The sequence below is a fragment of the Barbus barbus genome, assembly GCF_936440315.1.
Source record: "Barbus barbus genome assembly, chromosome: 43".
In the NCBI taxonomy this organism is placed as follows: domain Eukaryota; kingdom Metazoa; phylum Chordata; class Actinopteri; order Cypriniformes; family Cyprinidae; genus Barbus; species Barbus barbus.
In genome coordinates, this window is record NC_136721.1 from 1,962,003 (window position 1) to 1,980,562 (window position 18,560).

Genomic DNA, 18,560 nt, shown 5'->3' on the forward strand with positions numbered 1-18,560 from the left:
TATGACTACATCAAACGGAAGACGTTTCAGACGTGCACTCCACTTCACTTCAGCGCCAGGCGCTAGTCAAACGAGCACGAAAACAGTCTTGTGCTCGCGGCGCGTGATCTTCAATTGCACGCACAAAGGCACCAGTGCGCTGTAGCCTGTATCCTTTCATATCAAAGTGTGAAATAAACTACGAGCATGCTGTCATGGTCAGTTAAGTCATGAAGTTACCAAAAAGGCTGATTAAAGCTGCCTTAAAACTCTGCATGCATGTAATATATTTCACATGCACATTTAAGAACATGTCTCTGAAATGGTTTTCAAAACTGTCCTGGAGCAGCCCAGCACTCTCTCCCTCATCTAACACACCCGATTCAACTCGTTAGTTCATTAGTAGAGACTTTAAGACCTGAAGTGGGTTAGAAAAGGTAAAAGGAGTTGAGAGAAAATATGATGCGTGTGAGATCCACGTTATGTTCAGCAATGGCAGCTCTTAAAGAAATAGCAGCCAAAATAACCTAATAACCAACTGCTGTGATGTCTATTAATCAAAGCACAATGGAAAAAAAAGAGGAAAAAATTACTTTTATAGCTTTTAGGATTCATTTAGAATTTAGTGTTTGATAATTTTCTGTATATTTTTGCTGAAGGGCACAGGTAAATATAAAGTCTAATAAATTTTAAAATTGATAGCTCTCAATTATATTGTAATGTTGAATGGCTATATTCAATTGTTAAATATTGGGAAATCAGTATTGGTATCAGTGATACTGGCCTTAAAAAATGCCATTAAACTAATAAAAAATATATACTGTCTTTATGTTGTTTGTACATTAATTTGAAGATTGACTGTGAAATTATATATAAAAGTATATTTATAAATATTCTTATAAATATAAAAGTATATTTAAAAAATGTAATGCTATAGGTGGGATTAATCGCGATTAATTTCAGAAAAATGTGTGATTATTTAGTTTTTTTTTTTTAATCGATTGACAGCACTAGTTATAATTCAAACCATTTGAGGTAATTGATTAGCTTATTTGGGTTTATAGTGTAAAGCATAGAAAGCGGTTCTGGATTCCCGACCATAGTCATTGTGTCTTAAACAGAGCTATAAATGCCACATCAGTCTTATCAGCTGCTCAGAAACTGAGCCGTTGTGCCACTGTGGAGAGCTGTTCAAAGTTCATCTGTTATAGTGTCATATATAAAGACGCTGTGGCTGTTGATGCACCTTTCCTCTCTGATTGAGGAGGCACTTTGACTGTGCTTAGCATTTGTCTAAAAAACCCTGCAGGAAGCTTTCATTTAGGTGGGAAATGAGCACTCTCGCCTTTGGCTGGTGCCGGCAATAACACCTAGCTTTGATGGATCAATAGTTTGCAAATCCCGTGCAAGTCAATTACTTGCGAGGAGGGGCTATTTTTGGGCGAGAGGGGAACACAAAGAGTCATTACAGAGATAATGTCATGTCAACCCTATCCAGCAGGAGGGCTGCCATGGGCAATGGATATGTCATCCGTCTGTCTGCATCCCTGCCTCAGAGACTATCGCGTGTGTGTGTGTGTGTGTGTCTGGGTGGTAAACAATCTCAAACCAGACCTCTTCTGCTGGGGAAAATCAACATGGTGCCAGGAAAAAGGAAAGTGTTTTTATTGCTGGAGGCTAAAAATGAGAAGCACAACGAGAAGGCATCTTTTGAATCCTGAAAGGGAGATGCTCGGTTTTATATTTGCTGTAAAATGTGAAGCTGTTTAGGGTTTGAGGGCTGAGGCGGTGCGTTGATGCATTCACTTTTAGACTCCTGTGAGGAGAAGTTGCCTTCGCTTTTATAAAACTTCCTCCTCTGATGTACTATTCTAATGCTACGTACACACTACTTTTGTAAGCTATATTTCACAAAATATCATCACCTGGGGATGTAATAATGAGGTGCTGCATTTTGTTATGGTGTCGTTTTTTAACTGTTCTCTCTGTCTTGACTCTCTCTTGACACCACTGGACAAGGGTGAAAGCTTTTCAAGATTTAACATTGTAAAGCCTGACAGAATTTGAAATGTAAATTTGTTTTTGTTTATATCAAAGAACATTTGTACTAACAAATATTTTTTAAAGTTGGTAAAAAGGTTTGCTTTTGCATATCAAGTCAAGTCAAGTCTGCTTTATTGTCAAGTATGCTTTATTGTCAAGTCTGCTTTATTGTCTAATATGTATCATATTAGATACATCAGGCTTTTATGGCTCATATAGTGTGATATATAGGATAGGAATATAATGCTTATACTTGCGGAGGAAAAAAAAACAGCTCAATTTCATTCAGAGACCCAAACGGAGGGGAAAAAAATTGCAATATGGTGCAGATGCTGCTGTTTATGTGGTGAGAAAATAAGATGAAATGCCAATGCCTGTTATGTAAATCAGTGAGATCTTTATAGCAGTATAGAAGATGCTTACATAAAATGATAGAAATATCAGTCATCACTCTCTATCTTCAATAATATGTCTTAGTAAGATGATATTTAAATAATCAAAACATATAATGCAATGCAATACAGAGATGAACAAATAAACATTCCTCAAAAGTCTAATGATCATATTTGAGACTCACTGATTTTTCTAAAAACTTATGTCTGGATGATCAAGTAAAGCTAAGCTTTTTCAGTAATAAATATTACTAACAATATCAAAGTTATTCTTATGTTTACTTTGTAAAAATCAGTAAAGATTTCACAGCAAAAACACACATGTAGCATGAGCTGAAGGGTGCGTTTGTACAGTTATACTAAAAGAATTAAAAATGCCTGCATTTTTGGAGTCATGGAACGTGGCTGTCAGTCCTGAACTCTGTGGCATGAATTCATTAAAATGTTGCAGAACTTTTAAACACACACAAACTTCTTATTTATTAGTGACCCAGATGTTAAATAAGGATTATTACATATTTTTCACAAATGGCAGAATTAGAAACAGCACGTCAACTGAATTCAATGTCAAAAACATTGTTTAAAGACATTTTCTAGCGATCTCAGCAGCAGAAATTCACTACAGCATGATGAAATGATGGACAAGAGCATTCTAACAGATGTGCTGTGCAGTCGGCTCACCCTCAGCTTTCACAGGTGTGTGGATCACAAGTCATTGTTAGTGAATAGTCCTGCATTGGCTGTAGCGGTATATGGGCCGTTCCTCCTCTTGCACCTGCTGCATTTTCAGTTCTGATGGCTGCAATTTGACAGGCAGGTACACTCATTTTCCCTCTAACCAGGACAAATCAACGTGTTCAGCACCGCAATCCTCTCTCAACATCACCTAAATGACCTCTTTTCATTTTAAAGAATTAAACCCACCTGGAACTGTCAGGAAATCATGCAAACATAATTTTTGCGCCAGGAAGCGTCCACTGCAGCAGAATGCTAATGGACACGAGCGTTCAAGTCGTTTGTTTAAGCCATCGAGCATCAGCGTGATCTGCTTAGACTGCCGTCAGCACACCAACACAATTATTTGCAAGCTAGCTGTGGAATGACTGATCTGAAAGCCAGACTGTTATTGACCCGAGGTCAGTCGGAGACATTTGCGATGTCTGGGCCGTTCTTGTTTGCACGCTTCAGATGGACCGTTCATCAAATGATCAAATGGCTCATCAAGACAAGTCATCTTACTTTTATTTCTATAGTGCTCTATACAATACAGAGTGTGTCAAAGCAGCTTTAGAGTAATAAACAGGAAAATAGCACAAGCAATGATGGAAAATAGGGTGACACAATAAATCACATTTTAATCGTGATCTTGATTTCTGCTGCTTTCGATTTGATAACTCTTTCCCCACCATTGACAGAATTTTTTTCTTTCAGTGTTTTCATTGTTGTACGGTAGGGGGCACTATTACACATCTTCTGAAAGAGTACAGAATCCCCAGGTCAAAACACAGGCGAAGAAGAAGCACAAACAAGCGACTGCGTATGCAAGCAGATGCATATGTAAAATAATGCGACCATCAAACATTAACAGCATATACAAACTGTCTAATGTTACAAAATGAAATGTCAAGCCAGGAAGTGAACTCTGTCTACTCCATCAATATTTTGTTCATTGTTCTGAATTATGAACACATTCAAGTGTTCAAAAAAAAAAAAAAGAATGAATGAAGCTAGAATAAAATAGAATGGGTTTAAATGCAGAGGCTGTGTTCTGCTTTTGACATATTGCATGTTCAGATATTCACACAACAAAATAAAATCTGCGAATGGGGAAAGAGTTAAGCATATATTTGTTAATATATGCTTAACTCTTTTTGCATATATATATATTAATAATCATGTTTTTGTTTTATTAAAATAATCATGATTAACAGATTAACAATTATTATGTAGCCTTAGAATCTCAACTATTGAGACGATTCAGATTGTGATTGAAATTTCAATTGGTTTGGGCATTTTTATTCCGATGGAGGTGTGTACGTAAAGCATTTTAAAAAGTAAAGTAAAGTCGTGACGTATTGTCAAGTATGGTGACCCATACTCGAAATTGGTGCTCTGCGTTTAACCCATCCAAGTGCACACACACAGCAGTGAGTAGTGAACAAATCCACACACACACACCGTGAACACACACCCGGAGCAGTGGGCAGCCATGCTGCAGCGCCCGGGGAGCAATTGGGGGTTCGGTGCCTTGCTCAAGGGCACCTCAGTCGTGGTATTGAGGGTGGAGAGAGCGCTGGACATTCCCTCCCCCCACCTACAATTCCTGCCGGCCGGGGGCTCGAACTCGCAACCTTTCGATTACGAGTCCGACTCTCTAACCATTAGGCCACGACTACTTTTCAAATGAATGAATCCATTTTCATTCGGCTTGGATTTTTCAACCGATTGTAACCAGAATACAAAGCTCCATGTAAATGCATCTAGTGTTGCAAACAAACAGATCTATGTTTTGATAGTGCCTAGTAATGGGAAGATCTTTAAATCTCATTTAACAAAATGAACAAATCTTTATTCATGTCTCCTCATTACTCCAGAGTCATTAAAGAATTCATTCAAAATGAATAATAAATTACAAATCATTTCTCAAGTAATACATGTAAATGCATGGGCTAATTAAATTGCAATAATGTTGTTTTGTCTTGCAGAGGTCGTTCAGCTCAGTCTGGCCGATGACAAGTGTTTGAGCGTCACAACAGTGACCGTCGGCCTGAGCGCTGTGCTGTCCTGCGCCATTCAGGGCACCCTGAGACCACCCATCATCTGGAAGAGAAACGGCATCATCCTCAACTTTCTGGATCTAGAGGATATAAATGTGAGTACTTCGATATCACACTGTTGAACATGACCATTATGTCTGAGAATAAAGATGTCCCAATAGCATTGTATGTAATTAAACATGGTTTTGAAGTCGACATGGATAATCACTGCTAGAAAATGAACCCTGGTCTCCCTGCGTGAAATACTGACCGAAATTTGATATGCAATTCAAATACATAATTCTTAAATTCAGACCCCTATATATGCTTATTGCAACAGCATAACTTGGTCATAGGCATCCTGTGTGACGTGAGGCTTTCACAGTATTCTGGATTATAAGGGAATGTTGTGCTCAGACCACCTTCTCAAGCTGAGGAACCCTGCAGAGCTTCTTTTCTGATGTGAAATGCTTGCATCCTTCTGTTAATTGGGCAGCTGCTGAATATCTGATAATCTTCCAGAACACAAAGCTCGGTCGGGGTCCAGTTGCATTGATTTTCACCAATTAATCAGTATGTTCGAGAATAGACGCTCCTGCCAACACAAATTACAAATGTTAATGTTCATTATCAGGACACATGCTCGGTATTCTGAGGCACGTTTTCCATTTCCAATTACTAAACATATTTGTGTTTCTGCACTTCATATCGTGCTGGAATTGGAAATAACATAATGATCGTGGTCTCAGGAGTTGGGCCAGGAGCCTTGCTGATTTCAAAGGACTGCAAATCATGTGTAGATTTTGAGAAGCAGACATGCTCAGGGTGGGAATGGGTAGTGTTTAATGAGGTGTGTCACGCTTGTGTTTAGCTCACCTGCGTTCCTGACAGCATGGGGTTGTGTTTACGCGCTCGCTCATTACGATACTCTAATTGCATGTTAATGAAGTGTTTGTTGAATGTTGCAACACTGACCCAGTCAACAACGACTTGCGGGTCAACGAGAACGAGCAATAATGTGAATGATGCTCCACCGTTTAGCTCCATAAGCAGCCGCAGAGAGAATCTGAAAACCGATGCGGTCCAGACAAACAGGGAAACTAAATAAATACACGATTGTGTCTTACGCCAGAAAACCAAAGCATCAGCATGTGTAATTGTGTTTTGATTGTGAGGAACAGGTCTTTTGCATTGATTGTCTCTGATTCCTCAGATGGATCATTTATACATTCCCAGGAGAAAAGATGAGTTTATTCTACATGATTTCTCACTGTTGACTGATCTTTAAAAATGAGGCATATGGTGCAGTTTATAGCTGTGTAGTAATTTGGATGCATTCAGTATTTGTCTATTTTTGTCGCACTTGCCAATATAGCAGTTCATGCAGTGAAGCGTTGATTTCAGTGGGATGGTGCATGATGAGCAGTGCTGGGGAAAGTTTCTTTTAAAAGTAATGGGGAAGTCGTGGCCTAACCCACATGGAAAGAACCTATATGAGGATATATGCGCATATATGAAACCTATATGCAGTATATATGCACATATATGCCACATATAGGCAAAATTGAGGTGCATATATGTGCATATAAAGGCCATATAGGTCTCCTGTATTGCTTCTTTATATCCACATATAAGCCCTATATGTACATGTACATGTAAATGTAAATTTCGACATTTTGGCCTTTTATTTATGTTGTCTAGCAGCTATGGATTTTAATAATTTTACTAATATATAGGTAAACATATAGGTGCATATATGCACACATATATATATATATATATATATACACATGCATATATGTACCTATATAGGTACATATATGTACGCATATATGTGTACATATATGTACGCATATATGTGTACATATATGTACATATATTATAGGAAAACGGCCAATTTTATATATGTCACATATATTAAAAACATATATCAAAACCTATATTAAAACATATATGTTTATATAGGTTATTTCCGTGTGGGAATGGTTAGAGAGTCGGACTCGTAATCGAAAGGTTGCGGGTTCGAGTCCCCGGCCGGCAGGGATTGTAGGTGGGGGGAGTGAATGTACAGCGCTCTCTCCACCCTCAATACACACACTGCTGTGTGTGTGTGTGTGTATGTGTGTGTGTGTGTGCATTTGTTCACTACTCACTGCTGTGTGTGTGCACTTGGATGGGTTAAACGCAGAGCACCAATTTCGAGTATGGGTCACCATACTTGACAATACGTCACGACTTTAATGCATTACAATATTGTGTTTCTCCGTAACATAGTAACCTATAATGCCACTATGTTACTTTTTAGGGAAATAAATGCATTATGTTACTTTTTGTCACCTCAACTGGGTTTGCTTATTTATTTTTAGTAACAAAAAACTCAGAAGTTATATTTTTAACAACTGTAAAGGCCCTTTCACACTAAATGTGAAGTTAATAAGCCTCAGCCTGAAGGTAGTGCTTTTGCACCTCACTCCCAATTTTTCTTAACATGTGGACAGGAGAGGTGTTAGTGAATAAATGGGAAAACAAAGTAACTTGTGTTTCTTATTTGAAAAAAAGTAACTCAGATATTTCATTGTAAGTTTAAAAGTAATGCGTTACTTTACTAGTAACTTGGAAAAGTAATCTAATTGCATAACTCGCATTACTTGTAATGTGTTATCCCCAACACTGGTCATGAGGATGTAGTGGAAAACTGGCAATTTGTAACTTTTGCACTGTTGACCACTGGTGAGTTGAGTGGTGCATTTGTATGTCATTGATTTAGACATATTTATACACAGTACTATTAATTTCTCTATGTGTAAAATCTTGTTAATAGAAACGTGAGTTTACCATCACACATTTTTCTTTCATTCCTATCCTTTGAATGAGGAAAGCATCTGACCCCACTGTCTCTGTATGAAGGACATAAACTGACGCTCTCATTCTGCATGTGACTTAGCATTAAGACAAGGACAAACTGAGATAATTAAGTAATCAAGTCTGGAGATAATTGTTTTCAATGTCTCTTAAAACTTTACTTAAAGTGCCTGGATATTATTATATTGAAGCAGTGAAGGTGTTTATTTCTGAAGCCATGATTAAAGTAGCCTATATAAGGATTAATTTCAGTCCATACATTTCCTTCATTTTGTTTCGTAATCATTTATCATTAGTCATTTATGTAATTTCAGTTATTTATCATTTTTATTGTATTTTTACATTTTATATTACTAATTATTTCCCTTGCTCTTGCAGTGCTTTTGTTGTTTAGTCTTATGATTGCAGAGTTTCATGGAGTGTAAATAAGAGATAAGAGAGAATATTGCAGTTTTTTATGAGATGGGATGTTGATGTGAAGCAGTTTAATATAATAACACCTCTTGGATTTGTGGTATAACGTATGCAACTAAGATGAATTAATACACTCTGCTCATTTTTATCAACATCACTTCATCTCCTGCTTCTGCTCTTCTCTACATTTCTCAGTCAACTTCTTGGCTGATAGACGATTGCTAATACAGTTTTGGGCACCAGCCAAGATTGCTATTAATGGGTTTTGTGTATTAGACAAAACTTTGCTGTCTGGGTTTTGGATATCAGACAAAACGGATATCTTGTGGCAGGAACTGGTGTCCAGGGTAAGATCTGAAATTTCTGACATGGAGACTTGATCTAACAACACGAATGGTAGGCTGTACAGCTGTGAGGTGTACTGTAAAACTCAGCGCAGGACGACTCTTACAACACAGCAGTGACACTGGAGTAAATGAAAAGCTCAGAGTTCAAACTGAAGAAGCTCTAAATTTTAGAAAGGCCAAGCCGGAGTCCTGACCTCAATCTGGAGTCTGTTGTGCTATCTGAAGCGAGGAGAAGTGTGCAAATGCACCTCAGCTACTCCAGAAGCATTTAGTGCAGGATGTTACAATGAAAAACTTTCAATAGCTTCAGTGAGTGGCTTTTTGATTTTGTGTATTTGTTGATAAATAATATACAGTATATATATATATATATATATATGGATTTATGTGTTTGACATACAGATGCTTGTTTCGGCCACAGGATGAAAAATAATAAAAGGTAATTGCGACTTTTCATCTCACAGTTCAGACTTTTTTCTCGTAATTCTGAGAAGAAAAGTCTGATCTGTGAAAGAAACTTCCAATTACATGAATTGTGAGGTAAAAAGTATTTTTTTATTCTATGGTAGCAAAAGACAGAAGTGCGAGATGTAAAATCAGTTAAAATGGCACAATTACCTTTTTTTGTTTGTTTGTTTGCTTTATTATATTTCTCCCTAATTCTTTTCCTTCTGGTTCTGCTGAAAAATGACAGAAGTTTTCACAGAAAATGTTTTAAGAAGATTTTTGCTAATACCGTGTAGTGCTTGTGCAGTATCATGTAAATATCATGATGTATGAATAATCACAATATTTCATTCAGTTCTTCCTCATTTATCTTCACTTCATCTGATTTATTAATACTGTACTTTGTCAATAATATTAATGATGCCGTGATGGGTTCAGATGATTATCAAATGATTATGATATTCATATACCATTTATATGGTGATTTAATGCATTACCAAAAAACATGTGATGTCTAATGGTTATTAGTTTAATAAGCAGTGCCAGACGGCTCCTCCAGTTAATGTCTTTCTCTCCTTAGAGATGAATGGGCACAGTTGTGTGACAAACACTCATCTCTGATTCATTTCAGAGTGGAAATGTTGCCGATTCCAAAACCGATGGCAGCTAAATTTCCCTTGTGTCTTTGTGTTTTCCAGTCGTTTGAATTAGTGGCTTGTTAACTGTATAGTTCTGGTGCTGTTCTTTCGGTTAAACCTCATGACAAGCCATTATCTGACAATTGATTTCAAAATGTGAATGACAAACTCGTAATTAGATTTAAACTGAAAGTGGCAGCCAATACAGCTCCAGTGATGAAAACCGCTACGAGTCCTCCTTATGTGGCATAATATCGGCCTTACGGCAGAGGTGAGGTATTATCAGTCACATAATCTTTATTTAATAAAAAAAGTAATTAGTTTTTGTCGTTGGCTTTCCACAGCATCATGTCCTTGGACGAGAGTCACTTCTGCCCTCTTCATCCTAAAACTTCAGCACTCGGAGGCAAAGTCGCGTTTTTACTGGATCTGAACATCCATCTCGCTGGATTAGCGATGACCTCCTAAACAAACAAATAGCTGTTTTGTTCCCAGTACGGCAGTCAAGCCCTTTTCAGTGCGCGCCCTATAAAGCTGCAGGTGTGTTAGGGTTTAGGAGCGAGCTTTCGTGTCCTTAAATCATTTACCCTCTGCAAACTCATATGACTACAAAACAGTTTAATGTTTTAATCCCCCTTGAGTCTGCCCCAAGCCCCAGATGAGGGGATGCATCCTCACAAAACTACAACCGGCTTCATTAATCACGCTAATGCTGGCTATATTTTTAACCCTTACCATTTATCAGCCTGAGAGAGCATGACAGTGAGGAACAAACCCCTGCGCCCACGCGCTCATGGGACGCCGCTGATGCATCGTCTATTCATCCCGTGACTTCCTGCTGTTTTATTCTGTCTCTTTCTTTCCATTCAATTAGGACTTTGGCGATGACGGCTCGCTCTATATTACTAAGGTGACTACGATTCACATGGGGAACTACAGCTGTCACGCGTACGGCTATGAGGAGCTGTCCCAGACCCACGTGCTCCAGGTGAATGGTTAGTAGTAGAATCTTTCATATATGTTTGCTTTCATGAGCTGTTTTTGTAATATCTGTGTAAAGTTGTCAAATGGATAAATGAAACAGTGTACCTTCATTTTTAATACAACGTCCATGTTACGCAATTTAACAATAGTAATAAGCAGTGTTCGTGGTAGCAGAACCTGATTTTACCAAGTGCGACATGTTCTTGGAGCAACATCTTTGTTGACCCTGGAACAGCATTGTGATTAACCAATCAGATTTGAAGAACCAGTTTATAGTTTTTGTGAAGTTTAGGCTTACAATCAGGTGCTTGTACATCCGTGTCATTCATCTATCATTTCCTCTGATTTTAGGGATTAATCATGGTTAAGGTTAGGTTTAGGTGTAGGGATATGGTCAAGACTAAATGTTTGGATTAAAATGTTATTCCAGGGTCAACAAAATAAGTTGACCTAGGAACACATCTAACTCAGCAAAATCAGGATGTGCATTGGTGGTAATGCATTACAAGTTACATAATCAGATTACTTTTTCCAAGTAACTAGTAAAGTAACATTACTTTTCAATTTGCAAGAAAACATCAGTTACTTTTTCAAATACTTAAGAACAGTTACTTTGTTTCCCATGTATTGACTGACAGCTCTCGTGTTGCCATGTTGAAAGAAATCAGGAGTAAGTCCAGAGGTGTTGTGTGCGCTGTGTGAACATGTTGTTACTGTAGTTCTACACTAAATATGAACATGCATTTATGCCGACTTCACCCTGCACAATTTTCAAAGTTGTCGGATCACTGTTGTTTTCACACTGCACGACTATCCGGGGTAACATTCAGTTGCTGCTGTGTTCACGTTGCACGATGGATCAGCGACACTGCATGACTTTACAACAGGAAGAATCACCGACAACTCTGTCTGGTCTGCAAACTACGTTTCACAACCAAACGCATGCGAGAAGAGATAAGGAAATAACGCAAGCTCATGTGTGAGATCAGAGTTCACAAGAAGTTTGAAATACAAATGGTCTGTGCGCTGATTTTCAATGAAGGGCGAATTTATCACGTATGTGCGGGATTTCCCAAATCCCGAAACAATTTTAATGTCACTTGTGCATAAATGCCTAGGTGTGTGGGAGAGAGACAGAATGCGCTGTCCACAAATCAGTGGTTTTTCAAAGGGTTTTTATGCCAGCGACCCCCAAGTATAATGGTCCCCTTGCAAGAGATATAATTGCATTCCTTAATTAAAAAATCAGCTATATTTTTATACTTTCATGTGTGAGAAAATATTAGGCATCATATTAAATAAATAATTGGCCTTCATATTGCCACTGTACTAAAGCCAAAACATTTAATAAAATGTTTACCTTGTATGTAGTTAAATTTTTTTCTCCCCAATATTAGCATAAAAGAAACAAAATTCAGAAAGCGAGCAAAGATGCGCCCTTTGTAATCAATGAAGACGATAGTTTTTTTTTTATTTCAGCCGCAGTGAAAAAAATATATCTATATTGTACAATCAATACTTTGTCGGTTATAACAAAACTATTTGTGAGCGAGCAGAGCTCTCAATGAACGAACTCTGGCAGATTGAGTTCACATGCTCAACAAACTTGTCTGTGATTGGCTACAAATGTCAATGCTGCAAAATCACATTGTAAATAAAAACGTTTGATGCTTTTCACACAAATACCGGAACATCTGAAAGCAGCTGCCTATTAGAGGGAACCGGAATGACCCAGCACTTGTCAAATGGCTGCTATTGTTATGTTTTTAAAATTAAAAACGTATTGACTTAGTACCAACAACACTAACCCCAGATATACAGTATAATAACTCCAACTGAACAAAAGAGCCATTTGTTTGCTTTCAAACCTTTTGAAATGGTTGCAATGTAAAATAGTTTTCACCTTTTGATCATTCAACCGTTCAATTACAAGGCATCGTTCTTCATCAAGGCATATGAAGGCATGTAAACAAACACTGTATTGAAACAAAGATAGCAATCCTGTTTCCCTTGCTGGAAGGATTTTCAATTAACAGAAACAATAAGCATGATTGTTAGAGAGCGTGTTTTGTCTAATTGAGGTACCTCGAGACGGGACGCATGTTTACGTCTCACATTAATTTCAGTAAATGACCGTTTCTGACTTACACAAGGAGGGGAATCCAAAACAAAGCAATTGTTCTGGCCTTGAATCACTTTCTCTGTTGTTCACAGTCTGCTTCTGTCTCGTTGTCCTTCTAGTGCCTCCAGTAATCCTGGTGTATCCGGAGACTCAGGCCCAGGAACCTGGCGTCGCTGCCAGCCTGCGCTGCCATGCAGATGGTATTCCAAACCCCAAACTCACCTGGCTGAAGAACGGCCTGGACCTGCAGCCGCATGGATCCAAGCAGATTTCACTTCTCGGTACGATCCTCAGCCCTCCCTCTCGGGAAGCAGATTTTATTTATTTGTCCTTTATTTAATCAGGAGATTAAAGGGGTCATTGGATGCTAAATTCACTTTACATGTTGTTTGAACATAAATGAGTGTTGGCAGTGTTTGTACACATCCACCCTATAATGATAAAAACCAAACCAGTGTTTTTTTTTTGTTTGTTTTTTTTAATCCCGATAAATGATAACCTCTTTTTCAAATTATGCTGATCTCATATTCTTGGCTGTGTGATGTCACACAGACCCAGGCCCCTCCCACAATTGTCGATTGACACCTTAGGTGTTTTACCTTAGACCCGCCCTGATTGAGATATCAACAGTCCGCCATTGTTTTACTGCCGGAGCAGATGACAAGAATGTCTCCTGTCCTGTTGTTGGATGTAATAATGTACATAGCAGTCATCATTTACTCCCGACATCTGAGCCGCTGAAGACGCAGAGGATTACGTTTGTTTGTGAAGGGAATGTACTCATTAGCATTTAAAGGGACATGAAACGTAACGGCTTGCTGTCAAGGCAAGTAATGCTGTCAGGGTAAAAAGGGTGTTGTTTTACACTACCATTGAGAAATTTTAACCAAAGTATGTTAGACTTTACATTAAGACCTTAAAGAATCATATCAACTTGTGGAAAAAGGGCATCCCATGACCCCTTTAAAAAATCTCTTTACCAGAAGTGACCTGTCCAAGATGCAGCGCTACATTTCAGAAAAATATTTAAATTAAATTTATACACCATGATACACTGTAAAAAGTGATAAGTACAGAATGTCCAAAGAACCTAAAAGTTTGGTAGACAGTAGATAAACAGACAGATTCGTAATGGGCAGATCATGTAACGAAGCATATGAACGATATCCTCTGTACGGCCCGCTGAAGCAGCAGTGGATTATAGCCGTTGCTGGCAGCCGTCGGTTCTGTGGGAGAGAATTTGTGGTTCCCTGCAAGGACGATGATGATAATAATAAAAACAGTGCATGAAATGACAATAGCGGGCCCAGGCAAATGGGCTCGTTTGGAGGGGCCTGTCGATTCCGGTGCGGTGCTGTATTGTTTACAAAGAAGCCCCTCATTAAAAAGCACTTTATTGGTTGAGTGCGGTCCATTACACCCTGTAATAGGCTGTTATTTGGATCAGATGCTTGTGCTGCTTAAGTTCTGAATGAAAAGAGGAAACCTTCAAAGTCTCATTTCTCTCATTTATTTGTTTCAGCTCCATCGTTTCTCAGCGGCTCGGGTTATTTATTTGTTCTGTGGAGGTTTAATGTAACAGATAGTTTCAAGCATTTGTGTTTCTCTGGCCCTTTATTGGGCATGTCTGTCTGCTTTCATTTCCCTCATGCATTAATATTTTAGAGGCGCCCCTTTCAAGCTCTCCTGTTTCTGTTTGTGTCCACAGAAATATTTACAGCATCAAGATAAAAGATGATTTCATCACAAAGTCTGAAAAATTGTCTTTCGCGGGATGACAAATAACAGGCCTAGCTCAGTGTGGAGACACAATGTGTCATTTTGTGTCGACGGATTTTTGTTTTCTGCTGTATGGAAAGATGGATAGACATGTAACCGCAGTGATGGTGGCACAAAACTGACTCATGATTCATACTCATAGACAACGCAAGGTAAACAGTTACAAACCATAGTTTCCGTCAGCGTTTCCTACCAGGGGTTCGAGCTAATAATTAAAGGAATCATTAAAATATAAAACTCAATAAATAATTTTGGTAACATTTAAAGCCTTTATACATAATGTATATTAAAAGTAGTTTTAATGCATTAATTATGCTTTGTAATGCACCTTATAATGCATTGTATGATCTCATAAATAATTAAGTAATCACAGTTATAATTGTTACGGTGTGTCAAGGCAGGAAGGCGCTGGAGACAACGAAGATTTCGTAAAAGGTCATATTTAATAGAAAACTCAAGACATCAAGAAATACACACTTCAATATAACTAAGATCAGACAAAGATTGCAACGAAACTGAATGCTTATTAAGAACAGGAAACAAAGGAGTAAACGAGATGATTAATACTAAACAGGTGAAAGGAATAAACGATGATGAACTTAACTAGAACAGGAAAACCCAAATAAGGACAAACAGGAAACAAACAGAAACCAACACATGACATGCATCCAACACATGATTGTTACACCTTTAGAAAAATATAATGTTTTATACATAACATCTATAAGAAAATGTGTCACCTATTATTTTAAAATCCTTGAACACTAAAAAAGATTAAATATTTTATTTGCTTACCTGCCTGTCATGTGATCATTATCTATAATCAAATGTTTAGTTCAATTATTTATAAAAATCTCTGGAGAACTTCAGATAAATATTGACTCACAAAACAGTTCAATGGCAATCATTGGTTTAAATATTTAGGATTTTTTGGTGTTTGATAAAATAATATTGTTTGGGGTGTTTTTCCAGTTAGCTGGGGGTAGCACTGGGCACGTAGCTGGACCCAGAGGGCGGGCTGTCATTGAAAGTCAAAATTTGATTGGCTGATGATTCTGTCACTAATGCTTGTAACAAATCAGATGTTAGAAAAAAATTGCCTTTGCCAGCCAGGTTGGATATTTGCACTCAGTGTAAATAGATACTGCCATTCATATTTTATGATGGATTTTCATAGTTTAAAAGGGAAAGTCTGCCTCTGGGACAAAAGTAAAATACAATAAAACTAAACATAAAAGCAATTTGAAAGAAAAAAGAAAAAGCTGAACATTAAAGGCAGGAAAGTTTCAAAGTTAAAAACAAAAAAAGAAAAAAAAACAACCTTTGGGAGATATAGTTAAAGAAAGTTTAGTTGGCAAACCTGTAGGAAATTTTTTTTGTTTGTTTGTTTGTTTTTTTTAAACTTGCATCATCCACATGGTGTGCAAAACACCATAGTTCTGCACCATGAGGTTTTGTTCATGCCCTTGGCAGCATTCAGTACACATTCAGTATTCAATAAGTTATTGCATAATATGGTTTAATTTCATCAGCATTGATACATGGGGTTGAGCTGTATATGAATTTAATGCATATCCTCAATATCAGGACCACGAACTGGTGGCCATTTCTTTTTTCACCATTTTGTTTTCTTTAGCATAAATGGCCCGCAGTGTGACACATGTTTTTAAGTCTCTGAATTAACAACCGCTGCATATATTATAATTCTGCAACAATTAGCAAAAAGTCGCTTACAGTAGTTGTGGTTCAGCATGTTACACCACATTCATGAAATTATTTCGGTATAACACTTAAGTTTAGGGACCAATTCTAACTATTAACAAAGACTTTTGCCTCAATAAATGCATAATTTGTTGCTTATTAATAGTAAGTTAGTTTTAAAGTTTAGGAATGGTGTATGATTAAGGGATCTAAAATATGGTAATGCAGAATAAAATATTAATATGTGCATTATTAGTATAAACAGCCAATATTCTAGTAATTAAGCAACTAGTTAATAGTGAGAATCGGTCCCTAAAATAAAGTGTGACTATTGTTTCATTGCTATAACATGAAGTACATGAATGTACCTGATATGGAAATGCGCAGCTGAAATATGAACTTTTACCCAGTGGTGAGAAGCTCTCGGTTGAATTGAGTCTGTATTTTGATAATAGAATGGGATCCATAGACGGATGGGAAAGTAGAGTAGTGGAGATGAGAGAATGAAGGTGAAGAGAATAGAGAGAGAGAGATAGTGAACTCTCCTGCATGTATGTGATCTCTGACACGCACATGAAAGTGTGCGTGTGACACAGACAGTGTTCAGAGATGCTTGTGCTGTGATCAAGACAGCATCAGAGGTGAGCCAAGCATCTGAGAACTCGCTGAACTTCACAAAGCTCGGATACACACGCAGAGGAGCCATCCTGAAACGTCTCACACACACATACATACATCAGCTTCTCTTCTCGGTTTACAAGTGCTGCTTTGATTTGAGGATTGCATGTTTATCTGTAATGCTGCGTAATTGGCTTCATGCTATTCATTACTGCAAACACTGATTCGTTTGGTGACAGAATCCGTTGAGGTGATGTCATAATGAATGACTCTGTAAAGGTGATCTCATCAGTAACCGCAGCTACAGTGTTGTATGAGATAAACTGGATAGACATGAATGTATGAGCTCGTGTAAGCACTTTATGCTCACGTAAATGTTTTCGGAGACGTTTTTTAATGACTGAAAGATAATTTATTCATGAAATCCATTTGGAAATGAAAGCAGTCATTTTCCGTGTTTTTATGGCTGAATTTAATTAGCATCAAAGCTCAATACGAATAAAAGTGAAAACATCAAAGGAACATCTTGTGTGAGTGAGTGTGTGTGCGCGCGCGTGCATGCATGCGTGTGTATGTGTGTGTGCGTGTGTGCGCGCGTACATGCGTGTGTGTGTGTGCACGCTTCCACAAACAAATTAGCATTACCAAGATTAATAAATGCTTAAGTATTTTCCATATAGTTCATGTTAACTAATGTAGATAACTAATGTTAAGAAATGGAACCTTGTTGTAATGTTACCATTTAAATTAATCATTTGATACAAGGAACTTATTGTGTACATACCTACTTATATTTAAAAAAAAATACCTGCATGTAAATACATCTGTAAATAATTTCAGTAATTACATCAATAACTATACCGTAGACCCTACTCATTAACCTACCCTTAAACCTTTAACCAAACCACCAAACCTGTCCCTAAATTTAGCCATAATCCACATCACTATCAGCAACAGTGATTTGCACTACAACAGGAACACAATACATATATTGCACCAAACTGTTTTTGACATGATAGTTGATGATATTAGTGGCACAGAAATTACACCGTTCAGTCTGTATTGCACTGTACAGTACTGTATTTTAAATATATATAGATATATATAGATATCACACAGTGCCAAAATTGCATTGTTGAGAGGAAGAAAAATAAAAAACAAGTCACATATGTATGTTGCATGATGCATGTTATTAATACATTCAGAAATAATGTACAATATCTGTAAATTAAAAGTTCCAAACATAACATTAGTAGTATTCATAATAAACAACATTTAGGCTATTATAAATGCCAAATCTATGAACAAATTTATTTAAGGTGAAACTGAAACCATTGGAATCACACCTCCGTCATTGAGCGCTAATCCAAATGTGTTGCTCTGGAAGTGGTAAAGAGAAAGTGGCTTGCGCATTCCCTGGTTGACCGGGACCTTGATGAGCTGTAAGTGACTGCAGCTGGGTGTCGTTCTGTCCTGAG

The 18,560-nt window shown here is 37.6% G+C and overlaps 1 protein-coding gene across 1 annotated transcript in view; it reads left to right on the forward strand.

The window, feature by feature from the left end:
• Positions 1–18,560, forward strand: part of LOC306862924 (follistatin-related protein 4-like) — a 181,537-nt gene that overhangs the window by 146,240 nt on the left and 16,737 nt on the right. The window contains exons 7-9 of the mRNA XM_079406030.1: positions 5,120–5,286; positions 10,753–10,873; positions 13,104–13,265. Coding sequence (XP_079262156.1) covers positions 5,120–5,286; positions 10,753–10,873; positions 13,104–13,265 — 450 coding nt within the window. The remainder of the gene's footprint in view (positions 1–5,119; positions 5,287–10,752; positions 10,874–13,103; positions 13,266–18,560) is intronic.